Source organism: Crocuta crocuta, unplaced genomic scaffold (assembly GCF_008692635.1).
Source record: "Crocuta crocuta isolate KB4526 unplaced genomic scaffold, BGI_CrCroc_1.0 scaffold580, whole genome shotgun sequence".
NCBI lineage: Eukaryota > Metazoa > Chordata > Mammalia > Carnivora > Hyaenidae > Crocuta > Crocuta crocuta.
In genome coordinates, this window is record NW_027527940.1 from 1,276,645 (window position 1) to 1,304,568 (window position 27,924).

At 36.4% G+C, this 27,924-nt stretch overlaps 1 protein-coding gene across 5 annotated transcripts in view; it reads right to left on the reverse strand.

Moving 5' to 3' along the window:
- Positions 1-27,924, reverse strand: part of ACAD11 (acyl-CoA dehydrogenase family member 11) — a 94,084-nt gene that overhangs the window by 57,243 nt on the left and 8,917 nt on the right. For 2 of the 5 annotated variants that reach the window (XM_077752286.1, XM_077752287.1), the window contains exons 3-9: positions 26,474-26,599; positions 25,704-25,865; positions 23,551-23,715; positions 9,984-10,125; positions 9,520-9,641; positions 7,415-7,521; positions 6,190-6,316 (exon numbers count right to left, since the gene is read on the reverse strand). In XM_077752286.1, the coding sequence (XP_077608412.1) occupies positions 6,190-6,316; positions 7,415-7,521; positions 9,520-9,641; positions 9,984-10,125; positions 23,551-23,715; positions 25,704-25,865; positions 26,474-26,599 (951 nt within the window). The remainder of the gene's footprint in view (positions 1-6,189; positions 6,317-7,414; positions 7,522-9,519; positions 9,642-9,983; positions 10,126-23,550; positions 23,716-25,703; positions 25,866-26,473; positions 26,600-27,924) is intronic. The other 3 variants (XM_077752290.1, XM_077752291.1, XM_077752289.1) reach the window with 3 other exon arrangements.

Sequence of the window (27,924 nt, forward strand, 5' to 3'; positions counted from 1 at the left end):
CTGACTGGCGTGAGGTAGTATCTCAGTGTGGTTTTGATGTGTATTTCCCTGATGAGGAGGGATGCTGAGCATCATTTCATGTGTCTATTGGCCATCTGGATGTCCTCTTTAGAGAAGTGTCTGTTCATGTCTTTTGCCCATTTCTTTACTGGATTATTTGATTTTTGGTGTGGCATTTGGTGAGTTCCTTATAGATTTTGGATACTAGCCCTTTATCTGATATGTCGTTTGCAACTATCTTTTCCCATTCCATTGGTTAAGTCTGAGCATCAGCAATCAGATAACAAAATGAAATAAAAGGCATCAAAATTGGCAAAGAAGTCAAACTTTCACTTTTCGCAGACAACAGGATACTCTACATAGAAAACTTGACAGACTCCACCAGAAGCCTACTAGAGCTGATCCATGAATTCAGCAAAGTTGCAGGGTACAAAATCAATGTACAGAAATTGGTTACATTTTTATACACCAATAATGAAGCAACAGAAAAAGAAATCAAGAAACTGATCCCATTCACGATTGCACAAAAAACCATAAAATACCTAGGAATAAACCTAACCAAAGATATAAAAGATCTGTATGATGAAAACTATAGAAAATTTATGAAGGAAAATAAAGAAGACACAAAGAAATGGAAAAGCATTCCATGCTCATGGATCAGAAAAATAAATATTTTTAAAATGTCAATACTACCCAAAGCAATCTACACATTCAGTGCAATACCAATCAAAATTGCACCAGCATTCTTCTCAAAGCTAGAACAAACAATCCTAAAATTTGTATGGAACTACAAAAGACCTCGAATAGCCAAAGTAATATTGAAGAAGAAAACCAAAATGGGAGGCATCACAATCCCAGACTTTAGCCTCTACTACAAAGCTGTCATCATCAAGACAGTATGGTATTGGCACAAAAAGAGGCACATAGACCAATGGAATAGACAACTCAAAATTGGACCCACAAATGTATGGCCAGTTAATCTTTGACAAAGCAGGAAAGAGTATCCAATGGAAAAAAGACAGCCTCTCTAACAGATGGTGCTGGGCGAACTGGACAGCAACATGCAGAGGAATGAAACTAGACCACTTTCTTAGACCATACACAAAAATAAACTCAAAATTGATGAAGGGCCTAAATGTGAGACAGGAAACCATTAAAATCCTAGAGGAGAAAGCAGGAAACAACTTCCTTGACCTCAGCTGCAGCAACTTCTTACTCGACACATCTCCAAAAGCAAGGGAATCAAAAGCAAAAATGAACTATTGGGACCTCATCAAGATAAAAAGCTTCTGCACGGCAAAGGAAACAATCAACAAAACTAATAGGCAACCAACAGAATGGGAAAAGATAGCGTCAAATGACATATCACATAAAGGGCTAGTATCCAAAATCTGTAAGAAACTCACCAAACTCCACAATCAACAATCAACAAAAGGACAGCTCTTTCAAAGCCACTAGGATAAACAGCATTTGTCATTTGTGTAGGAAGTCAGTTTAATTGGAGATTTCCTGTTTAGGGTTGTTTATTATTTCCATCCCTCTTATTACTGTGGAAATAGTCAATGTTACTGTGTCTGATAAGAAATATATTATGCAATACATTTACAAATTCCTCATCTCTGACTACCTCTTTATGATCCTAAAGTTCTGAGAAGTTAAAATATGCCAATGTTTATATTATTATTAAAAACTTGTGTGATTTATAAGTTCCTGTTCTAGGGGTGCCTGGGTGGCTCAGTCGGTTGAGGGTCCGACTTCAGCTCAGGTCATGATCTCGCAGTTCCTGGGTTCCAGTCCCTCATTGGGTTCTGTGCTGACAGCTCAGAGCCTGGAGCCTGGTTCAGATTCTGTGTCTCCCTCTCTCTCTGCCCTTCCCTTGCTCACACTCTGTCTCTCTCTGTCTCAAAAATAAATAAACATTTTAAAAAATTAAAAAAGAAAAGAAATTCCTTGTTCTAAAGTTTATCCATTCAAGAGATCTGCAAAGTCTATCTGTGGTATCACAGGAGTCAGAGTTAAAATATCTTATCACAAAGAAGTTCTCTTTAGTTCTTAGAGTATGAAAAAGTTTGTTGGTGAAAGAAGAAAGCAGAAAATAAGGTTGGTGCCTGATCAATTCTCCCCAAATAGCACCTTTAACATCTAACTTCCTCATTCACTGACTGGGATATGGCTTTGAAGTATGCTGGCTGAAAATCTGAGCGTACAAATAATTTTGCTATATGTTTTTCATTTTAAACTTAAGTCTGTTAGAAAGAAACAATGATAGCTCTTTACTAGTACATTATTACCCTGAGTAGGAAAAACATGACTAATGTTATCATTACGTTAGAAGTGTGTTCTGAAGAACCCGTTGCTAGTTCCTGCTTTACATGCTATTTTTTAGGACTCCTTACCCATTTTAAATAGGAAGAATTGCCTTTTAACATTTTCATAAATAATGGGTTCTGATGTTCTCACTTTAAGATATCCAAGGAATTTCAATGGTCATTTGAATAGTTTAAATGAAGTTTATTTTTTCCCATTATAAAAATTTGGGAAAGTATGTAAAAGTATTAAGAAAAAGTCATTACAAGTCTTACTAAAGAGGTGTACTGCTAAAAAACTGGTGTATTATGTGACAGAATCATGTTTTCTAGATATGACTTTTAATTTTTATAAACTTAGTTATAATAATATTGGATAGAAGTTTACAGACCTTCCCCTCCCATTTTGAGAAAGCTAATTACTTTTCTCCTGATATCATTTCAAATGTAGATGTTCACAGACAGGGATTAGTATTGTTCAGAATCATTCTACAGGACAAAACATTTTTACAGATACTGGTTTAAGATTTTTTTCAAAGATTTTACTTTTAAGTAATCTCTACACCCAACGTGGGACTCGAATCTACAACTCCAAAATCAAGAACTGCATGCTCCACTGATTGTGCCAGCCAGGCATCCCAGTTTAAGATTTTTAATGGAAGAAAAAGTTCACATTATTATGCGTGGATATATTCCAGATATGAAAAATCAGCAACAATAAAATGACTGTGGCATTCCTTGCCACACAAAATACTGCTAATCTTCCCTTTAAAGCTATAAACTGCTTTTTACTTAAACATTTTCTTCTACATTGAAAACTCTGTAAATATTTTCATAGCTGCATGCTATTAAGTTCAGCAGTTGTATCACAAACCAATTTGTGTTACTTTTTTTCCCATTCACATCCATAAATCAAAGAGCAAGGCTACTTGGTTTCTTCTGCCAATTCTGGCCTCTCTTTTGAATAATCAGCTGTTTCCAAGCACAAGCATGTCAACAATATGCTTCACTTCAGGGTGAGTGGGCAGGAGTCAGGCAGCCTGATGGGCAAGCTGGGGGTCTACACCAAACCCCCCACTAAAAAAAGAGAAAAAGGCCTAAAATGGAGGACTCGAGAGCACTGACCTTCATGTTGAAGCCCTGGCTTCTTTGAAACAGATAATTTGCTGTTTTTTCCCTTTTCTTTCTTCTTAGTTTGTCTTTCTTTCTTTCTTTTTAGTTTGTCCTGTCTTTCCTCCTTACTTCCTTCCCTCCCTCCCCTTCTTTCTTCCTCCTTCTCCCCACCCCCTTCCTCCATCCCTTTTTCTTTTCTTTCCTTTTCTTCCTTCCTTAACTTCCTTCCCTCCCTCCCCATTTTCCCTCCCTCCCTCTTTCTTTCTTTCCTTTTTTTCTTTCTTTCAAGTTCTAAGTTTACTACCCATAGCTTAAATGTTCTCTGATTCATTTTCAAGCCAGAATAATAATTGTACCCCCTCAGCAAGCATGACATGAGTTAGTATACCTCAAGTTCTTGGTACAGTAACTGGTAGAGGAGTTAAGTTCTTAATGCATATTAACTAGTGTTGTTACTGTTGATTCATTGTATTCCTCTCGCATTTGACTGTGAAGGTATCAACTTGTCTTCCTTACTTAATATTGTCCTGCTTAAGAAGATTTAATATCATATGTCCCCACCATCTAGCACAGTGACCAGTACATAGAGCTGCTCATGTTTGTTGAATGTTTGAAGGACGTATTTTGCTCAAGGTAGAATTTAGGCAAAGTCTGAATAAGAACCCATCCTATAACTCTTAATACCCAGGATTTCCACACTGTTCTGCATTGGCTTCCTTCTCTCTTTGACTTAGGCAACTAGCTGATTTTCTCTGGGCTTCAATTTCCTCATTTTTTTTGGTCTTTTTAAAAAAATTGGAATATAGTTAGCACACAATATTAGCTTCTGATGTACAATATAGTGATCTGACATTTATACACGTTATGAAATGATCATCATGATAAGTCTAAGTTGATCATTTGCTTTTTTAGAGTACTCTTATAGCCTTCCCTTTGGAGCAAAGGCCACTGCTATGCAGGAGTGTTAGAGAACTAACCCCATGGCCCACATGCAGGTTAATTAGTCAAACATCTTGATTTCTTTCTCTTCTCACTCTTGCTTCTGCACGGCAAAGGCAACAATCAACAAAACCAATAGGCAACCAACAGAATGGAAAAGATAGCTGCAAATGACATATCAGATAAAGGGCTTGATTTCTTTCTCTTCTCACTCTTGCTCTTCATACCAGCCAATCAATTTTTTTTGTAAATTAAAAAAAAAAAAGGTTACTGCGTGTGCTACGGCCTTCTCTTATTTCAGATGCTTTGGAGATGTAGCTTTCACTGTTAAGGGTTATTCTTTGGTATGATTCATTCTGCTTTCCAAATCCAATTTTCATTCTCTTTTCAAAACCATTAGTCCTCTGGTATGTCTGTCCTATTTCTGTTTTTGTGCTTTCAGCAATTCATGCTATTTTTCTTACAAATTTCTTTATTGTTAATGGGATTTTGAGGGAAAGGAGATAAATGCTGAATTCAGGGCTGCCATTTTGAAACAAAAGTGTTGCATTTCCTTTTTAACACCCAAAAGTTAAGAATTTTAAAACTCAAAGTTGTATATGTACTAATTAGATTATAAAGTTCCAAAGTGATATCTTAATCACTGAACGCATGTAAGAGGAGACTATTTTAGAAAGAACTTCCTCATATTTAAGTAGTATTTTCTTAACAATAACAAGGAAAAACTATACTCCACTTGGTCAGCAAAATTCAACTCATGCCAGATCTTTACTAAAAATATGGGAATTATTTATGTAAGTCAAACAACAATAGTAACTGCCTTATAAACACATATCAATTCTGAATATTTTTATCGAAAGAATTTTGGTCTTTTTCAGTTTTCTGTTTGATTTTGTCAGTCCAACTCTAGACTTCTCAGAATCATGGAAAATTAAAATAAGAATTTATTGTATATCTACTCGTATCTATTCACATCACAGGTGAAAAGATCAAGGCACTGAGAATTAAAGTTATTTGCCCATGACCATCTAACCTGTAAAAGGAATGGACTAGAATCAAACCATTATAATTTCTACACCAGTGTTCAACTCACACACATACCTGGCCCCACCAGCCTTATGTATCTTCATAACAGCTTTAATCTTTTCCTCACAACATTTATCATCCTTATTTAATGTATTTCTTTTGTGCTAAAGGGTAAGCTCTGTGGAAGCATTAGCTCTGTCTTTTTCTTTCTCTTACTTTCAATGGCTCTCCAGATGCCTAACCCATTCTTAGGGTACCTGATAATTACATGTTAACTAAATGAATGAATGTACCATATTACTTCTCTACTCTCAGTGAACTTACGGAGTTATTTATTGAGTGTTATTTACTTAACACCTTAAAATAGCAGCTTATGAGGAGAGAGGTAGTGTTATCTGTGAATAGATTGAAATGATATGCAAAATTTTCTGGTTATGACCATCTTATTTACTCTACAGTTTTCTTAATTCTCAAAAGAGTCAGTAAAGAAAAAAAAAAGCTGAAAGTCACTGACTCAGGAAAAGGCCTTAAAGTAATATTTTACTCTTAATGTATTTAGGATCTCAACTTTACAACAGTTAATTACCTTTGACAAAATTTTAATTCCAACAATTTATCTGTGGCATTCCCTTGGCATATTTTAGAAGCTTATCAGCTTCTGCAGTAGCTCAGTGCTAAGGTGAAGAGTGGAATGAGTTAAGGACAGTTTAGGATACCATGGTACTCCTAGAAGCAGAGATAACAGATGTCATTCATCAACAGTCCTTGAACACAAATACATTCTGCTTGTTTGTATGGTACTTACCTTTTCAGCTGGAAGGATGTGTTCTTTCATGAAATGCTTCACCCTAGTAAGAACTTCCTGGCCTGTCTTACTCTGTCCAAACAACTGTTGAGAAGTATCAATCTGTGATGGTGTAGTACCAAAAGTCCTTTATTACAAAAAACAAAAAAAAGTTACAAAGGTGTCCAAATCATTATTCTATACTTCTGTATATAATGTGAAGACTTCTCCAACTCTCCTAAAATATCCCTCAGGAGTAGCTATATTTTGGAATTTCTTAAGTTTTTCATATTATGGAGTGAATGCAGAAGCTCTTTACTTTGAACGTTAAACTTTAATGCTGAAAGCACTACTTGGGTAAAACATAAGCCTGGCCTGACCTCCATCAGTAGCAGTTTTGAATCTTTATTAAAGTCAGTAATCACAATCTCTAAAAAAAAGGAAGAAAAGAAATTAAATGCAAATTTAGTAATTCTTAGTATATTCCTCACAAATACTGCTGGCTATCATTATAAACAAGGCCTTTAAAAATCTTTATGAAGAGCAACACAGTCAGTTGTTACATTGAGGAGATCACACATATCCATCTATAAATGCACTGTAAGACCTAACTGTCCTAATGTTATGCCATGGGAACTTACGGCTTGGACACAAGTTTCCAGGGACAGCATCATCCATGCACTCAGTAAGTGCTATGGATCACACCACTTAGATGGGAGTGTGTGGTTGGCAAGTGAATTAGATGCCTTGAAAAGTGCTCCACTGATGGAGATATGGATTTCAAAGACACTTATGAAGTGACTGAATAAAATTTCATAAAATATGATGGAAGAGAGCAATACTGCTAAAGTTAATAAATTATCTTTTACAGTATGTTACTTTATTTTATTTTTCAGAGAGAATGTGTGAGTGGGAGAGAGGGGAAGAATCCTAAACAGGCTCCACACCCAGTGTAGAGCCCCACACAGAGCTGGATCCCAAGACCCTGGGATCATGACCCGAACCAAAATCAAGAGTTGGATGCTCAACTGACTGAGCCACCTAGGTGTCTCTATAAAATGTAATTTTATATTCGAAGTCATTTTATTTTCAGGCATATAAGAGATTTACCAAAAAAATTACTGTGATTGGTAGCAGCAATCCTGGTGTAAGCAATATAAAAATGGTCCCTATCTGAAAGTTTGCAATTTTCATATATCTAATAAAGGCTCTAATTTGAGTTATCCAAGGAATTCATTTTGCTTACCGTTTTGAGAGCTGTAATCCAGTTTCTGCCAGAGGTTGCACAATCTTGGCAAACAGAAAGCTATTCTCAGATGCATTATTTCCCTGAATGTATCTACTATATACACCCTATAAATAAATTAACATAGAGCAGTTAAGATTCATTGAAAACTGTTCTTCAGCTATCCAGTCTTCTACTATATGAGTCCCTAAACTCACAGTTATCAAGATGTAAATCCCATCATCAATTCTATTTATTTATATGCAGGGATAATTATACCTCCTTAGAGAGTATACAAGCATAATTTGGTTGACACACTCTTATCCTAACAACTGTAACTGAAAATCAAATCAAACTTGAAAATGAGTTTAGAAGTTAACAAAGATACCAAACTGTCAAATTATATCACCTCTGTAAGATCACTGTTTTCCCTTCACACGGGAGGAAAATCTACAGAAACCAAAATAAAGTAAAAAAAACAAAAAACAAAAAACAAACAAACCTATAAAACTGTAAAGAGAAGGCAATGACATGATCTCTAAGAATATTTTCCTTTGGGGCGCCTGGGTGGCTTAGTCGGTTAAGCGTCCGACTTTCGCTTAGGTCATGATCTCGCAGTTCGNATTTTCCTTCCTTTTTTTGACTCCTAGATTAGTTAACTGTCTCCTTGACCAGTGTTAGTTGAATGTTAGTTAGTTTTTATTTCTTTCCCATGTTCTTTTTTTAAAAATTTTATTTATTTCGAGAGAGAGAACACATGGAGGGGAGAGGCAGAGAGAGAGAGAGAGAGAGAGAGAGAGAGAGAGAATATGAATGAATGAATGAATCCCAAGCAGGCTCCTCACTGTGAATGCAGAGCCCAAAGCAGAGCTCGAACTCAGGAACCAGGAGATCATGACCTGAACTGAAACCAAGTGTGGGAAGCTTAACCGACTAAGCCACCCAGGTGCCCTTCTTCTCTATATTCTATGCTTTCAACAAAGCACACTCTCCTCTCCCCTGTTCCTTCCACCCAAATACAATAAACTGAATTTCCTTAGTTTTATTTCTTCATGTAATTCTATAAGCAATAATACCCTCTAACAGTTTTTCCATCATTTCCAATTTCATACTTATAGTTAGAATGGAATGTTTATGATCATCTCTAAGATTGTCACATATAGTATATGACATACATATTAATTTCAACATAACCCATTCAAATTTTTGTTTGAAATGAAAATCCATTTTAAAATCAAGGCCCTTTTTCGAAGCTAATAAATATAAAAAACATACCATAACCCCTATTTTGAGAAACCCATCCAATATGATTAACATGATTCTAAAACACAGGATTAAATGTAATACAACTATATCCTAAAAGACATTTCAGTTGTTCATGGATAACATGGACTCTGGAGACAAGGAGAAAAAAAACCTTTATTCTTCTTTTCCCATTCTTTTTTGTTCCTGAAATCTCTTATTTATATACTCCACCAAGCCCTAGCCCTTTGTCACTGATGAAGCATCTCAATTACTTAAATAAACTCCTGAGATTCAAAGCATATAGAAACTAAATCAGTGTAAAGAAGAATACATTTTAGATGAAGCCAGAATTTAAAAAAAACAAAGTTTATGCTCAATTTCCTTTCAAAATTAATCACATAAATAAGACCTTGTTAGAAAATGGAAAATTTTAATCATATATTCTCTCAAAAATGTATATTAAGAGGCTACTATATTCTAGGTACTGTGTTAGGCTTTGGGACGTGCAAAATTATTTCTTTCCTTATCATAGTCCCTGTTAATAAATGGTTTTATACTTTGAAGCAAACATCATTAAAAGATTTTAGCTCTTTCTTAAACTAGATATTCAGGAAATAACCAATTGTCACACGGTTTTCTCTTTTTCCCTTTATGTCTTTTTCCCCTCCCCCCAAAATGATAACACATTTTGCTACTCAATTTTTTCCCTTGCCAAGTTCCTATTCTGTAAATTTTGGATTCATATTCAATCATATCTGGTATTTGTCATTATCAAAAGCAAAATGATCTAAGGACAAAGAATATACAACTCCTGAAGACCAGAAAATATTGTGAACATTACATTAATAAAAGTGAAACATAGGCTAAAAACAATTAATTACCTGTGCTATACCTGCCATTTTAAAATAGGCCAGGGCAATAAAGAAATTCCAGTTAGGAAGAACAGAATTAATTCCTCTGTGGCGGCAATATATTGAAATAATTTCTTCCATTGATGGTATCCCTATAAAAATAGCACATATTATAAAATTTAATAGAGGATATTATGGTGAATATTTCAAACTTTAATAATATTGCATATGTATACAAAACTGAATAGAGTAACCATTAATCCAAATAACAAGTTCTGAATGTTGATTTCTAAAATGAATGATGTATATAAAGGGTTATATTTTATCATAAATTACTAAAAGTGAAATGCTATGTTCAGAAAAATCAAGAACGAAATGATTTAGAAACGTTTCAAGAAACAAATACTTACCTAAAATTGCTATATAATCTTACCTTTTAATTATGAAAAATATTTCATATTAATAGCAATTTAGGCAACATGATGGTTTCATACCTATGTTTTCTTGAAAATAAGAACTTTGATTTATCATTGGAACTGTCCTTGGCCAAAAGAAGAATATGGAGAGATGAGCTAAGTCTGACAAAGGATGACCAATGGTTGAAAGCTCCCAATCCAGTACAGCTATAACTCGAGACTGAAATTAAAATAAAAAGGTTTTCACCTATTTAATATAAAACTGAAACAAGGAAGTAGATGAAATCCTGTTTTTCATCAAAAGCAAATTTGAGGCCATAGTCTGCAGTCTTTAACTACAATGGCACATCGCATTTATCAAATGAACTCATTAGCCTTGATCGTGTAGAGCCAAGTCCTCTGGCTCCATTATTGGCACTCTGTTCTCCAACATTTTATTTTACATCCCCTTAATATCTCTACCAATTAGTAGAGGCAAAAGCAGTTGAAACTGCTCAACTGAAAGTTTAACTACGGTTAAGAAGAAATTGTAGTAATTCCCAGGGTGTCTGGTTGGCTCAGTCAGTTAAGTGTCCGACTTTGGCGCAGATCATGATCTATGGTTCATGAGTTTGAGCCCCACATTGGGCTCTGGGCTGACAGCTCAGAGCCTGCAACATGTTTTGGATTCTGTGTCTCCCTCTCTCTGCCCCTCCCCCACTAGTGCTCTGTCTCTCTCTCTCAAAAATAAACATTAAAAAAATTTTATTAAGAAATTATAGGGGCGCCTGGGTGGCTTAGTCGGTTGAGCGTCCGACTTTCGCTTGGGTTGTGGTCTCGCGGTTCGTGGGTTCGGGCCCTGCGTCCGGCTCTGTGCTGGCGGCTAGCTCGGAGCCTGGAGCCTGTTTCAGATTCTGTGTCTCCCTCTCTCTCTGACCTCCCCTGCTCACGCTGTGTGTGTGTCTCTCTCTCTCTCCTAGAAATAAAAAAATATTAAAAAAAAATTATAATAATTACTTATAATTCAATATCTATGTCAAGTCATGCATAGTTAAAGAGTTTGCTCTGGGGAAAAATCTTACTGCATAACAAATATTACACTTTTAGGGCAACAGTAATTTTTAAAATGAGTTATTTCATGTCATAGATACAAAAATAATTGTTTAAAAGATGTTATTTGTTTTATGAAGATAAAATTAACAATTATATAGCAGCATGATAAAATAGTTATGTAGTTTGGAACCAATAAAACAGAAAACTTTCCTCCTTCTGCTTTGTAACTGGCTATTTGGGGTGCTTGGGGGGCTCAGTCGTTAAGTGTCAGACTCTTAGTTTTGTCTCACATCATAATCTCATGATTTCATGAGTTAGAGCCCCATGTCGGGCTCTGTGCTGACAGCGCAAAGCCTGCTTGGGATTCTATCTCCTTCTCTCTGCCTTCCCCCACTTGTGCTCTCTCTCTCTCTGTCTCTCAGAATAAATAAACTTAAAGAAAAAAAAGAACACAGGCTATTCGATTGTAAATATAAGAGAAAAGGCAATTTGCAGAATATGTAGAATATGTATAGTTGATCCTATTTTTGTTTAAATAAAAAGGTTATAAACCAATACCCAAAGTTGAAAGGATATACACCAAACTAACAGCAATGGCTGAGTTTACTTCAAGGTATGGAGGCAGGAGGAATGGGGGTACAGGGAGGGGAACCTCCACTGGAGGTTTCTGTACAGAGGAGTGACATGATAGGGTTCTAATTTTAGGAGGGTCACACTGGCTGCTATGTTTTGAATAGACTACAGGGCGGCCAGTGAGGAGGCTGCACCACTCATCGAAACAAGATTATGCAAGCCAGATAAAACAGCAGGCTCAGCTAGGCAATGCAAGTTACTGGGTTCCATGCCTTTCTATAACTGTGTATGTGTTTGCACTCCCTTGCCCCTCTGGCGCACTTGTATTATAACACTGTGGGAGAACACAGACTATGGAATAAGAGACCTATACTCAAATCCTAGCTCCACCATTTAATGACTGTGTAACTCTGAACAATCTAGTTAACCTCTCTGAGCCTCAAATTTTCTCAGCCATAACATACCTCTTGTGTAGAGTTAATGTGCAGATTAAATGAGGGCAAGTAGCAGGTTTGTTTTGTTTACCAGTTCCTAGCAAAGTAACTGACACATAATAGGTGGCCAATATTTAATAAGTACAGAGCCTGGCCTTTAGCAGGCATTCAAAAATTTTTTATTATAACTAAAGAAGAAATTGATTACCTCCCTCCTCCATAATGTGACTTACTAAGACCTTTTATTGTTGTGGTTATACTGTACTGTAAATTATATGAGCTAGATTTGTTAAGAAAACACAAAAAGGATTGGATGCATCTTTCTCTATATTAATCTATTTGTTTCTATCCTCTTAATATCCAAAGAAAAGAAGATGAGATACTAGCTTATGCTATAAATGTTTATCTTTTTTTCTACTGAAGCCTGGAAATCTTCTCTGGAGTTAAGTTTATTTAAAACATTTTTTAGGTAATTTACACAAAGCTATAAAACAATGGCCACTGAGTTAAGTTGATGGTTCATCAAACTTTATCAATTACTGTAAAGTAGTAATAGTTTATCAGAATGCCATCTACACCTGTTTGTGTGTGGAGCTTTAACAAGATCAGTCTAATTCCCAGTGATTAAAATGAATATTTACTAGTTCATCTTCTTGCTAACAAGCTTATAATAAAATGACTTCTGACAGTTTTTCTGAAACCTCAGAACAACAAATAGTTTTTCATTTCGTTGATTGTCCTCTACAATGAGTTTTACTTTTCGAGGTGTGCTTTCTGTACTATTGGATTTTCTTAAAATGTGTGTGTGTGTGTGTGTGTATATATATGTATTACCTTTTCAAAACAAAATAAACACATATGATCCAACATAACAAACAGTAGATAAAAAAGGCAGGGAAGAAGATGTTAATAGAACTTTAAATAAAAAGATGAAACTAGGGGTAAAGTTATTTTGTTAGTGTGGACAGTTATACATTGCTCTGAATTTTCAATGGACAAAATAAAGCATGAAGCATGACCTATCAAAATGTTTATAGCATATATAGATTAAAAACAAATCAGCTGCTTCAGAGTGACAACTTTTCTTGGAAATGAGGCTTAGGAAAAATCTTATCCATCAACCTGCATGAAACAGATAGTTACTGGGGTGCCTGGGTGGCTTGGTCTGTTAAGGGACCAACTTTTGATTTTGGCTCAGCTCATGATCGCACGGTTCGTGAGTTCGGGCCCCACATTGGGCTCTATGCTGGCAGTGAAGAGCCAGCTTGGAATTCTCTCTCTCTCCCCCTCCTCCACTTATGAGTGTGCTCACTCTGTCTCTCAAAATATATAAATAAACTTAAAAAAAATGACAGGTTGTGTAGAGTGCTGAAATGTCTTCAACAATATAAAGAAGACCTCAAGGAGCCTGTGAACCCCAGAAAGCAGCTTGTGCCAGAAAGTGACTACAAGGACAAAAATAAGCCAAGCAAAAGACAAGACCACACACTGAGAGTGGGAATCTAAATGAGAAAAACAACTTGGTAGTCTGCAAAGAATGTAAAGGATTTGAAAAAAAAACAACCATTTTTATAAAAGTCATAGATTTTATGAAAAGATGAGTTACAGCCTAGATAAAATTATGCAACATACATGTGTCCCAGATTCTCTTAACCTGATTCAAGATTTTATTCTGAAGCAAAAATATAATGATCCAAGATTAGGGTTAGAGACTATGTTAAATCAAGAGGTAAGAAGAATCTGGAAGAATAAAAAATATAAGTTCAGGAAACTTTACAACTCTTATATTACTTGCATATATCCATAGTCAAAGAATTATTAATTCAACTGATAATAAAGAAAGTAGTTTTTGAAATAATTGATCCTTGCCCACATTGGCCAGGCAGGATAAGAAGTCAAAGTCATAAGGGGTTCATGGATTTTAAAGTAAGAGCAATCAAATTTGTAGCATCTTGGGGAGGTATAAAGAAATAAGAGGGGTGTCTGGGTGGCTTGGTCAGCTGAGTGTCAACTCTGGATTTGGACTCAGCTCATGATCCCAGAGTCATGGGATCAAGTCCTGTGCCAAGCTTAAGATTCTCTCTCTCACTCTGCCCCACATACCCGCTCGCATGCTCTTTTTCCAAAAAAAAAAAAAAAAAAAAAAAAAAAAAAAAAAGAGAGAGAGAGAGAGAGATAGAAGGTAAAGAGGATGTGATCAAAGACAAGGGGTTTCAATTTCTATACCAATGAAGTTAACCAATTTCTATACCAATGAAGTTAACCTTTTCCAGAGGGGAAAAGCAGTATAATGTAGAAAAACTTATACAACATTGCAAGTCTATAGGCGTGAGTTCAAAACCTGGCTTTGCTAACACCGAGCACTTACTAAAGGGTATTTTTTAAATATCTGTAATGTAAAGGGGTTGAAAAACACCCAAATGCCACATCTTTTCTAGCAATGAAGTTAAATTTTATAACTGTGCTTCTCCTCAACTACACTAACATTTAAGAGATAATGGAGAAAATTAAAAAGAAAAAGCCATTAAAAATATATGTTTTGTTTCCATATCAAATCTTTTTCTTCTATATATTAATTTATAGAAGGCTGTAAGAGGACTTCAGAAGAACCAGCATACATGTTATCTGAAATATATCTGACTACTAATTAATGAATGCAGATGAAATATGTATAGGCTTATCTGTTTTTAATTAAATATATTTGTTTTTCAAGTTGAAGTGCACATTAAACTCCTTAAATATTTCTCTGCCAGGTGGGTAAGATATATTTAAAAAACTAACAAGGGGCACCTGGGTGGCTCAGTTGGTTGAACATCTGGCTCTTGCTTTCAGCTCAGGTCATGATTCCAAAGTAGTGGGATTAAGTCCTATGTTGGGCTCTGCACTGAGTGTGGAGTCTGCTTAGGATTCTCTACTCCTTCGGCCTCTTTCCTCTGCTCTCTCTCTCTCTCTCTCTCTCTCTCTTAAAAAAAGTTAACAGTATTTTTCAGGAAAACTGGATTTCTTTTAAATACTGCAGTAGGCATGTTGTACTACTGAAATACTTGCTCAAACATGCTTCAAATACTTTACATATAAGTAAATGGAAATGAGGGATTGCAAAACTGAGTAATAAGTTTTGGTTTTGCCATACCCTTTTTAGTAATCCTTTACTGGCTTACCACACACATTCCTGGAAGGTTTATCATTTAAATTTGTCTTCTGTTTTTTGATGATAAAAGTAAAGCATGCTATTCTTTGAAAAAAATCACAAAATGATAAAATCTCAAACCTTAGACAAGTACAACTTGACAGAGGTTGTACTTACAGAAAAGTACAACTTTAAAGTTTCCTATAATTTGATCCCCTACAACCACTGCTTTTTTGTACATGTTATGAATATTTACTTTCACCTTAATAGTTTATGAAGAATAGAGCTTGATAGGCAATTTTAGAAAAGTAAAACAGAGAAATAGAGAGGAAAATAATGGAAAAGAATAGAATTGAAACAAGTCAAGCACAGCTGTGCCAGGTACCAGCTACTTGCTCCATATTGATTATTTCATTTTAGCTTCCCAGCAACCCTGAAATTTTGTATTTCTTTATCCAATTCAAAAGGCACATAATGTCAATTCCCTGGCATTGGATAATATACTACAGTTGTGTGAGATCCATTTGGGAAATCTGGATGACAGGTATACAAGACTCCTCTGTACTCATTTTACAACTTCTTGTCAGTCTATAATTATTTTAAAATAAAAAATTAAAATAAGTGAGTGGTTCAAATGATAGCAGAGGAAGATCCTGAATTCAACTCCTTCCACAGACACACCAAATCTTCAGCTCCATAGAGAACAACTGTCTCTGAAAAAGACCTGAAAACTGGCTGAACAGCTCCTCAACCATAAAGGATAAAAAGGCTACTTCAAGGGCACCTGGCTGGCTTAGTCAGTAGAGCATGCAACTCTTGATCCTGGAGTTGTGAGTTTGAGCCCTATGTTGGGTGTGGAGATTACCTAAAAATAAATTTTAAAAAGTGGGTGGGTACATCAAGATGGGTAGGAGAGGCAGAGATGTAGTCTCATCAAAACCCCACCCTCCAGTGTGGCAACCCACAAGTAGGAGGGATCTCACAAATATGAACTATATCCCTGAGGAGCGCAGGGCTCAATCCCGATGATGTATTCTCATCCTTGGGAACTGCACCTGAGAAATGGGCCCCCAAAATGTCGGGCTTTGAAAACCAATGGGCCTCACACCCAGGAGAACCAAAAGGCTCCACTCTTAAAAGGCTCATGCACAGACTTACCCATTTTGGGACCCAAAACAAAAGCAGCAGGTTAGAAAGAACTTAGATGGTATATGAAGGAGATTCACTAGTTAAACTTCAAGCATCTACTGGAGTGGCAAGGGTCTATCCAAATTCTCTCTGGGGATGAAGATGTGGCCACCCCATCCTGAACCCAGCAGATAGGCATGCCCTGGCCCTGTGCTACCACATAGTCCTGCCTCACTGACACCAGCAAATGAACTAGCCAGCTTGGTGCTCCCTCACCCCAGGGAGCTCCCTCACTGACACCAGCAAATGAACTAGGCAGCTTGGTGCTCCCTCATCCTAGCTGGCATCACCCCAGTAAATCCAATGGATGGTACTGTCCTGGCCCATCCCTCCCTTAGGACCCTGCCAAAGTTGGGAGCTGCATGCTGTTCATAGAAGGGACATCTCTTGAGTGCCTGGCTCCAGTGGCTTGCATTTCTGGGCCCCATGGCGCTGAAATGATAAGAGAGAGAGGTATCCTTGGCAGGCTATCACCCCCGGGGGGACTGCACAGAGAGCGTACTGAAATTCATTCCATCTTCCTGTGACCACTCCTTTAAGACTGGGAGAGATGGCTGTTGTGCTTAACACATAGAAACAAAGACAGGGACGGGGCGCCTGGGTGGCTTAGTTGGTTAAGCGTCCGACTTTCACTTAGGTCATGATCTTGCGGTTCATGGGTTCGAGCCCCACGTCGGGCTCTGTGCTGACTGCCNGCAAAATGAGGAAAAAGGAATATGTTCCAAACAAAAGAACAAGATAAAACTTCATTAAAAAAAACTTAATGAAATGCAGATAATTTGCCCGATAACGATTCAAAGTAATGTTCATAAAGATACTTACTGATTTCAGAAGAATGAATGAATACAGCAAGAGCTTCAACAAAGAGATAGAAAATATAAGGAAGTACTGAACAGAAATTAGAAAGCTGAAGAATGCAATAAGTGAACGGAAAAATACACAAGAGGGGATGAAACAGAAGAAAGGATCAGTGACCTAGAAGATAGGAGAGTGAAACTCACCAAAAACTAATAGCAAAAAGAAGAAAATTTAAACAGTGACAATAGCTTAAGAACCTGTGAAACATCAAGCAGAATGACATTTGTGGTATAGGGGTCCAGGAGACGAAGAGAGAGGGAAAGGAACCAAAAACTTATTTGAAGAAATAATGACTAAAACAGAGTTGCAGATGCAAGACTCCAGGACCAGACAGCTTCACTGGTGAATTCTATCAAACATTCAAATAAAATTTAATATCTATCCTCAAACTCTTCCAAAAAACTGAAGAAAAGGGAATGCTTCCAAATTCATTTTATAAGCCAGCATTACCTTGATGCCAAAAACAGGCAACACACCACAAAAACAGAAAATTACAGAATTACAGACCAATATCCTTGATGAACATAGATGCAAAGATCCTCAACAAAATATTAGCAAGCAAATTCAGCAATACATTGAAAAGGTCATACAACATGATCAAGTGGAATTTACTCCAGGGATGCAAGGATGTGCAAATAAACATGTGCAAATAAATCAATGTTACACACCACATTAAGAGAATGAAGGCTAACAATCATGAGATCATCTAAGTAGATACAGAAAAAACATTTGACAAAATTCAGTATCCATTTATGATAAAAACTCTCCACAAAGCTATTATAGTGAATGCACCTCAACACAATAAAAGCGTATATATAATACGCCCACAGCAAACATACTCAATGGTAAAAAGCTGAAAACTTTTCCTCTAACAACCAGGAACAAGACATGAATGCCCACTCTTACCACTTTCATTCAACTTGGTATTGGAAGTCCTAAGCAATTGGAAGTACAGAGCAATTAGGTGAGAAAAAGAAATTAAAATTACATCTAAATTGGAAAGAAGTGAAGCTGTCACTAATTTGTAGATAATATGATTTTTTTTTAAATTTTTTTTATGTTTTATTTATTTCTAGGAGAGAGAGAGAGACAGCGTGAGCAGGGGAGGGTCAGAGAGAGAGGGAGTCACAGACTGAAACAGGCTCCAGGCTCTGAGCTGGCAGTCAGCACAGAGCCCGACGCGGGGCTCGAACCCACGAACCGCGAGATCATGACCTAAGCGAAAGTCGGACGCTTAACCGACTAAGCCACCCAGGCGCCCCCAATATGATTTTATATATAGAAAATTCTACAAGACTCCACAAAAAAAGGCTGTTACAATAAATAAATTTAGTAAAGTTGCTGGATACAAAATCAGCATGCAACAATGTTGTGTTTTTATACTGCAACAACAAACGATCAGAAGAGAAATTAATGGGGCACCTGGGTGGCTCAGTCGGTTGAGTGTTTGACTTTGGTTCAGGTCATGATCTCATGGCTTGTGAGTATGAGCCCCACGTCCAGCTCTGTGCTGACAGCTCAGAGCCTGGAGCCTGCTTCAGATTCTGTGTGTCTCTCTCTCTCTGCCCCAACCTGGCTTGTGCTCAGTCTCTCTCTCTCAAATATAAATAAACATTAAAATTTTTTTTAAAAAAGAGAAATTAAGAAAAACAGTTCCACTTACAACTGTACTAAAAAGAATAAAATACCTAGGACTAAGCTGAACCAAGCAGGTAAAAGACCTGTACAATGAAGACTATATAACACTGATGAAAGAAAATGAAGAACACACAAATGGAAAGATATCCCATCCCATGCTCATGGATTGAAGAATATTAAAATATTCATATTATCCAAATCAATCCAAAAATTCCAATAGAACTTTTCACAGAAAAAGAACAAAGAATATTAAATTTTGTATGGGAGCACATAAGATCCCATACAGCCAAAGCAATCTTAAGAAAGAACAAAGCCAGAAGTATCATGCTTCCTGATTTCCAATTATATTACAATGCTATTATAATCAAAACAGTACTGGCACAAAAACAGAAATAAAGATAAATGGAACAGAATAAAGAGCCCAGGAAAAAACCTCACCCATATATGGTCAATTAATTTGTGACAAAGGAGGCAAGGATATACAATGGGGAAAAGACAGTCTTTTTAATAAATAGTATTTAGAAAACTGGACAGCCACATGCAAAAGAATGAAATCGAACCACCATCTTATACCATACCTAAATTAACTCAAAGTGGATTAAAGTCTTGAATATAAGACCAGAAACCACAAAATTCCAAGAAGAAAACATAGGCAGTAGGCTACCTGGCATTGCTCTTGGCAGTATTTTTATTTTTTGGTAACTGATTCCAAGGCAAAAGCAAAAAAAGCAAAAATAAACAAATGGGACTACATCAGACTAAAAACCTTCTGCACAGCAAAGGAAACCCTAAATAAAATAAAAAAGGCAACCTTCTGAACAAGATATCTGCAAGTCATATATCCAATAAGGGGTTAATAGCCAAAATAGATCAAGAACTCATAGAATTCAATAACAAAAAACCAATCTGAGTAAGCAATAGGCAGAAGATCTTTGGTTTATCTATACGATGGAATGCTACATGGCAATGAGAAAGAATGAAATCTGGCCATGTGTAGCAACATGGATGGACCTTGAGGGTGTTATGCTGAGCGAAATAAGTCAGGCAGAGAAGGACAAATATCATATGTTTGCACGTATAGGAGGATTAGGAGGAAATTAATGGAGGACCGTGGGGGAGAAGAAGGGGGGAAATGGTGGGGGAGAAGGAGAGGCAAACCATGAGAGACTCTTGCATGCTGAGAACAAACTGAGGACTGATGGGTGTGGGGGGGAGGGGGGAGATGGACATGGAGGAGGGCACTTGTGGGGATGAGCACTGGTTGTTATATGGAAACCAACTTGACAATAAACTATTTGTAAAAAAAAAAAATTAAAAATTAATTGATTAAAAATAAATATAAACTACATATAAAAAAATAGACATTTTTCCAAAGAAGACATACAGATGGCCAAGAGTAACATGAAAAAAATGTTCAACAACATTAATCATTAGGGAAATACGAATCAAAACCACAATAAGATATCATCTCTCACCTGTCCTAATGGCTATTTTCAAAAAGATGGGTAATACCAAGTGCTGGTGAGGATATGGAGAAAAGGGAACCTTTGTGCATTATTGGCGGGACTGTAGATTGATGCAGCCATGATGAAAAACAGTATGAAGTTTCCTCAAAAGACTAAAGAGAACTACCATATGATCCAGCAATTTTACTTCTAAAATACGAAGAAAATGTAGACATTAATTAGAAAAGATACATGCACCCCTATGTTCACTGCAGTATTCACAATAGCAAAGATACTAAAACAACCAAAGTATCCATTGGTGGATGGATAAAGATGTAACACACACACACACACACACACACACACACACACACACACAAAATGGAGTGCTATTCAGCCATAAAAAAGAATGAAATCTTGTCATTTGTGACAACATGAATGGACCTTGAGGTTATAATGCTAAGTGAAGTGAGTCAGACAAAGGAAGACAAGTACCATGTGATTTCACTAATATGTGGTATCTAAAAAACCAAAACCAACGAACAAGCAAAACAAATATAACCGAACTCATACATGCAGAGAGCAGACTCCTAGTTGCCAGAAGAAAGGAGGTATATGATGTAGGTGAAATGGGAGAAAGGGTTAAGAGGTACAAACTTCCACATAAAGTAAGTCATGAGAATACAATGTAGATCATGGTGTCTAAAGTCAGTAACATCGTACTGCATATTATGTAACTTCATATGGCAAAGGGAGAAACAATACTTATTGTGGTGACTGTTTCAGAGTATATGTAAGTATCAAATCATTGGGTTGTATACCTAAACTAATATAATGTAAAATTTCAATTACATATCGATAAAAACAAGTTAAAATAAAAGCTGAAGCACAAAGAGAGATTAAATTATTTGCTTTAAGGTCACACTGTCAGAAAATAAAAATTAACTGGTAACATAGGACATAAATAACAATTAATTAAAATCAATTCTTTCAACTTAGATTCAGTCAGAAACATACACCTACTACATAAATGTTACAGTTACTGCTTTAAGGAGGTAATAGTGTAGCAGGCCCCCATTTATTGAGCATCTAGAGGCAAAGATAAAAAAATTTAAGACATAATCCTTATCCTCAAAGAAAAAATAAAAAGCCTTCAATCATATAGTTAGGAATATATTCAGGTGAGCACATACCTACACCTATACAGCTTGCTATAGTCTGAGGATTGATTTTCTGATTTGTGGAGTGCCTTCACAAAAAAAGCATATTCTAATATTTTCCCATTTACTTTTGAAATCTAAAAAATTTACCCACTGAGCCAGCAGTGGGTAAAGCATGCAACTCTTGATCTTGGGATCATGAGTTCAAGCCCCACATTGGGNAAATGAGGTGGAAAAGATAAACATTAAGCTATTTCAGAGTTTTCAGTGTCAGTGAAGTGCATCTTTCCCTCTGTTCTTACAGTTCAGTTTGTATGACATACATTAGCACTTGGATATATACTGTTCTCTGTGTTATATATTTTTTTCTCTCCATTTGTGTTTTGACCTCATTAAGACCCGTACTTCCTTTCCAACCCCATCTTTCAGAGCCAATAGTTGGTAATGCATAAATGCTAGTTGACTGGTACTCTGCCAACCATATGTTACTTCCATAAAAACTTTGCTACAATATTTATAGGAGACAGATACTGATTAAATTTGATTTAACTAATAATTATGAGGTTATTGGGTATAAAGTAGAAGACATTTTACTAGATACCATATAACCCTAATACATTAAAAAGATAAAGTTATGTGTCACAAATTAGTATTGCAGAGAAATAGCTTCATGCTGTGCCTCTATAAGTTGTTTCTTTTTTAAAAAAAAAAAGTTAGAAGAAGCAACTATTGAACATTCTGCTTATCTAAAGGAAGTTGACACATGTTTGAGAACTTTAATCCTTTAAGATAAAGTGGTTTTCTAATAGGAGGTTAAAAATTAAAAGGGAGTAACTATTTGGTACTTAGTGTTTTTGCCACTACTTTCAGCATATTATGATTCATCTTAAATTTAAACGTCTTTTGGTAGACGACACAAAATTCATGAGATCTAGGTCTGAATTTTTCCTTCCTTGCTTTAGCAATGAGTAGAAAAGTACATGGTTACAGAACCCAGAGAAAACTCTGCCTTAATCAAAGTTAGGCTCTTAAAATATTAAAGACTCCTGTGGTACAGATCAAATACAGGCCTGAGGTTTAAAGGTATAAGCTTTAACATTTTTTCCAGGTAATTAATTAGCATTCTTTAATCTTCCTAATCTATATTTAACAAAGTTATTTCAGAATTCATCAGTGCCATTAACAAAAGTCTACACATACACATATAGAATTACATGCACATCATTTTAATATCAAAATTGACTTTCCAATGAAGTATTCTGTCTCGCTGGTGAATGTGCTCATGTCTTTATGTTATATTTGAGTTCTCATTTGATACAGTACTACTTTGAATTATGACAGCAATGTAACTGATAATGCTACTTTTCTCCTGTCCTCTTCCTGTATGGAAAGGAAACCCAGAAGCTTAGCACATGAATTCAGATCAGCTCTTACTGCCCTAAAACATGTTAGCATCTGAGAAAATTAATGAACCTAGAAAAAACTTTTTTTTAACAAATAGGATTCAGGAAACTATAAATCTTTCACATTAATGTCAGAATACTAAGGACCAAGTGCCTTGTCCAATGGCATACAGGTAATGAGGAAGGCTGAGGTGGTCTGCTCGTTCCCATCATACTCCTCCAATCTCAGGCCTTAGTCTGCACTCAGTGGAGGAAGGTTATAGTTTTGAATTGTTTGAACCCTTTATAAAGATCACACTGAGTACATTTACACAGAGAAAGGTCATATTAAGCTCATACAATTCTTTCAAACCCTCAAAAGAGGCATTTGGAATTCTGTCCTCTCTAAACTTATAACAGTCACATTAAAATTTCTTCATGAGATAAGAAAAGGGAACTGAAGATGAACCAAAAGATCAAGAACATGGATGAGCTAAATATTTGTTGTAGATGAAAACTGCTCTGAAGAAAACAGTGAGATGCATGTAAGTTCCAAATCCTGTTTAAGCAGTAATCAGATACCCTAAGGATTGGACTTGGACTTAAAAATAGGCAGCTACCTATGCCAGAAAATCTGTAGGACTCCTTCCTGAAAGTTTTGAGTGGTGAAGACAGTCCCGAAGAGGAAGAGTGAGGTTGGGTTGGGCTCCTTCAGAGCCCTGAGGGGAACATCTAGTTAGTACATGTGTGCCAAGTCAAAAATGCTAAGACCTACTTAATTTATTATAAAATATGACTTAAATACCTCTTTAGGGTGGAAAATTATGTTATCTAGTTTGTAATCTCCATGTACCAAATTTTCTTCGTTGTCATTATCTGGCAAGTTTTTCATTAGCCACTCAGATAGCTGGTTCATGGCGAGGATGTCCTGATGAGCTGCAGCTTTATACTGCTCTGTCCAGGTTGATACCTCAAGATATATAAATAAGAAAAATTATAAAGCTGAACATAGAGGTTAGGTTCTAAATTTAAGCAAAATTCAATCATATCAAATTTGGTTTTATTCCTAAATGCTCAAGACAAATACCTATAAGTGACATTCACATGAGCCTAAAACATTTAAATCTCTCTTCCATCTGGTTCCCTTTTGCTAACTTAGATTTTTATCAGGAAAAAAAAATACTGGCATAAGAATCAAGAAATGTGGGTTCTAGCATCAATTCTGCAACTATTTTGTGGAAGAATAAAAGAATGTACACAAACACATATATTCACAAATAAAAAGGCATAGCAGATTTCTGGAAGGGTCACAAGAAACAAGTAATTTCTGAAAAAGGAAATATGGGGGCTGGAGGAAGAAGGGAGATTTTCACTTTTCATTTTAATACTTTTATTATCCACAGAATCTTCTAAATATATTTCAGGTATTAGGAGTGCAAAGACTTTTTATTGTTCTTAGAATCAAATGCAAACAAATCAAACTATTCTCAAAGTCCTCCATCAATTAAGTCCATATTATTTATCAGTTCATAGTTCTCTCCCCTTTGCCCAAGGTATCTCCAGTCAACTTAGTGCAGTAAAGACCTTCATCTTTGGAATTGTACAGACCTGAGTATAAATTATGCCTAAGCCACTTATTCATGTATTATTTGATATGCATTAGCCTCAGATTTCTCATCTGCAAAATGTGGGTAATAATACCTATGTCTTAGGGTTATTACGAAGATTTTAAAAGAGTAGGTCAGCAACACACCTACCATGGGACCTGGCATAGAATGAGTACTCTCTCAATCTTAGTTCCCTTCTCTCTTCCCTCAGCCCCACACCCCAAAGACATACACACATACATAGGGAAATAACCCTATATTTCCTGTCTTGCTGTCCCTTTGGTTTGAAATGCTCACCATCTCTTCCTTATCATTCTAGATTTTCTCCTTACTTAAATACACTGTGCAAGACAGACCTTTCCCACAAAGCTCTCTCCACCTAAGTAAGGGCACACTGATATGCACCCTCTGAATGGAACAGCTCTCAGGATAAGTACCAAACAATTTACTACTAAATTATATACTCCTTTATTCTATTTTCAAGTTTCACATAAATAAGATTTATGTATAGGTCTCTCAAAAAATGTTCCTTTAGGGGAAGAACGTATCCCTATTTTCTTGATACCTAACACAGTACTCAGGAAGTATTAAACACACAGTTGTGCTTAATAAAACTTAAAAAGGAAAACTGTATAGAAAATATATTGATAAATTAAGTGAAGAGGCTGAAAAGGTTTAAATTTGCATTCATGTACATGTTGTTAGTTACAGAAGCTTAGGCTGAACAAACCTGATCTAAAAATATAAGACTATTTTCTGCTAACAACAAACCAATATAAAGGCTGACATTAAAAGTTATACCTGTTTCATGGGCACCCTCCTACACTGTGCCTAAGTGTCCATCAACAGATGAATGGATCAAGAAGATGTGGTTTATCTATACCATGGAATACTACATGGCAATGAGAAAGAATGAAATCTGGCCATGTGTAGCAACATGGATGGACCTTGAGGGTGTTATGCTGAGCGAAATAAGTCAGGCAGAGAAGGACAAATATCTTATGTTTGCACGTATAGGAGGATTAGGAGGAACTTGACGGAGGAACAAGGGGGAGAAGAAGGGCGGAAATGGTGGGGGAAAGGGAGAGAGGCAAACCATGAGAGACTCTTGAATGCTGACAAAAACTGAGGACAGATGGATGTGGGGGGGAGGGGGGATGGGCATGGAGGAGGACACTTGTGGGGATGAGCACAGTGTTATGTGGAAACTAATTTGACAATAAACTATTTGTAAAAAAAAAATTAAAAAATAAAAAAGTTATACCTGTTTCAGGAAAGTTTTTATTTTGACTAGTCACGCATATTATTTCCAAGAACTTGAGAAAAGAAGCTCTTTATGTGGGCGCATTACCTGTCTTTTGCAGTACCCAGCACCTCTACCATAGCCTTCCAGCTGCAACGACTGTACATTCAAGGAATGTAACTTAGCCATGGTTTCTATCACGGCCACATATATGGCTGAGCGTTCTGCTGGGGTAACTCCAGGAACTGTGAAATCACGAAAGAGTCGACCCTAAAAGAACAATTACAATATAATTTAAAACAAAATACGTTTTTTCATTCCAATTATTTGCAGTGTCATAATCTCCCATTGCCTATACACACAAAAAATCAGGGTAACAGTTTCTGAAAAAAACAATTCTTTGTAGAATATGCTAGAAAAACATTCACTTGGGAAGTATGTTTTATAGTATATATGCTAAAGAAAAAATACAAGTATATTCCAAAATGAACTTAAAGGACAAAAAATACTCTCAAGTTACAGTTTACAAAAAAAAAAATTTTTAACACTTTGAACTTACTATTGTTCTTAAGGGATTGATTTTCTATTTAGAGTAAGTAGTATTTTTCCCTCTACCATCTGAAGGATTTGGTTATTGCTAGTACTATAGCTCTTTATTGCCACCTAGAGGCAAATTTGAGAATAAGCCAACAATCACTACTAAATTTGTTCCTAGTCTATTTCATCCCTCCAACATTGCCTGTGCTCAAATTCAAATGAAAGTTTAAGCCCTTACAAAGCAAATTACCTAAAATGTTAATTAATAAACTATCGTTTATTAACATCTAATTTCATGATTAAAAAATAAAAGCAACAATAAAGATTAAGTGTTAGTTTACCTGCACATGTTCCATCACGTAAAATTCTGTTCCAATGACAGAAGCATCACTGCAGTACAATAAAGGCTTGGGAACGGGGAATCCAACTGAAAACAAAGCTTTCTGCACTTTAAATTCTCTATCGATCTAAATAGGATGATGTATTATTAAAAATCAGAAACACAGAAATTAAGGTTTTTAATTTTCTTTACTTTTTTTTTTTTTTAGTAATCTTGACATCCAGTATGGGGCTTGAACTCATGAGCCCAAGATTGAGAGTCATGTGCTCTTACAACTGAGCCAGCCAGGCACCCCAGAAGCACAGAAATTTAATAACTATTTGTGAGCTTACATTAATGCTAGAAATCAATTTTATTTAAAATTTTTTAAAATATTTATTTTTGAGAGAGAGAAAGAGAGAGCACGCGTGCATGAGTTGGGGAGGGGCAGAGAGTGAGACACAGAATCTGAAGCAGGCTCCAGGCTCTGAGCTAGCTGTCAGCATAGAGCATGATGCGGGGCTCAAAGTCATGAACTGCAAGATCATGACCTGAGCCGAAGTCAGATGCCTAACTGACTGAGCCACCCAGGTGCCCCCAGAAATCAACTTTAAAACATCATCAACAAATGACCTGGGGGCTAATATTTTCCTTAAAGGTAGTCGTAGAGCAATTATAACAATTATAAATTAGGTCAGCACTAAAATAAATAATAATAATAATAATAAATTAGGCTAAAGGACAGCACATGAATGAGGCTTAATCCTGGCTCTGCTCATATGAAGGCAACAGTTCTTTTTTATTTTTTCAATATATTTTTTAACGTTTTTTATTTATTTTTGAGAGTCAGAGAGAGACAGCATGAGCAGGGGAGGGTCAGAGAGAGGGAGCTACAGAATCTGAAGACAGCCTCCAGGCTCTGAGCTAGCTGTCAGCACAGAGCCCAATGCGGGGCTCGAACCCACAAACTGTGAGATCATGACCTGAGCCGAAGTCGGACGCTTAACCAACTGAGTCACCCAGGTGCCCCAAGAAGGCAACAGTTCTTGACCACTATATTTCCCAGATCATCATAAAAACATCTCTGTTCTCAGCACTTCCCTGCTCACTGTGGCACGTTCTCACTTGCTTTTTCTCATGTCTCCCTAGAGGGCTCAGACAAGTCCCAATTCTAAGGCTCTGGGCACAGTCAGCTACAGGGCACTGGGGGAGGCCAGTGAGTGCTGGTAGAATGGAAAAAGGGAAAAGCACTAGCTTTTCTGGAGATCAAAGGAAGTACTTGTTTCTAAAGCAGGGGATGGAATCCTTCCTGGTATCCAAGGCTGTCATGGAGTTCAAGATAACCATGGGGAAAAGAGGCAATGAGATGCAAGCTAACACTGAAACAGGAATCCGAATATGACAGAAGGGTCTCCTTAACCCGGACAGATATATGGGCCTATCATCTAGGACCTCAGGACATGGCTCACAGCA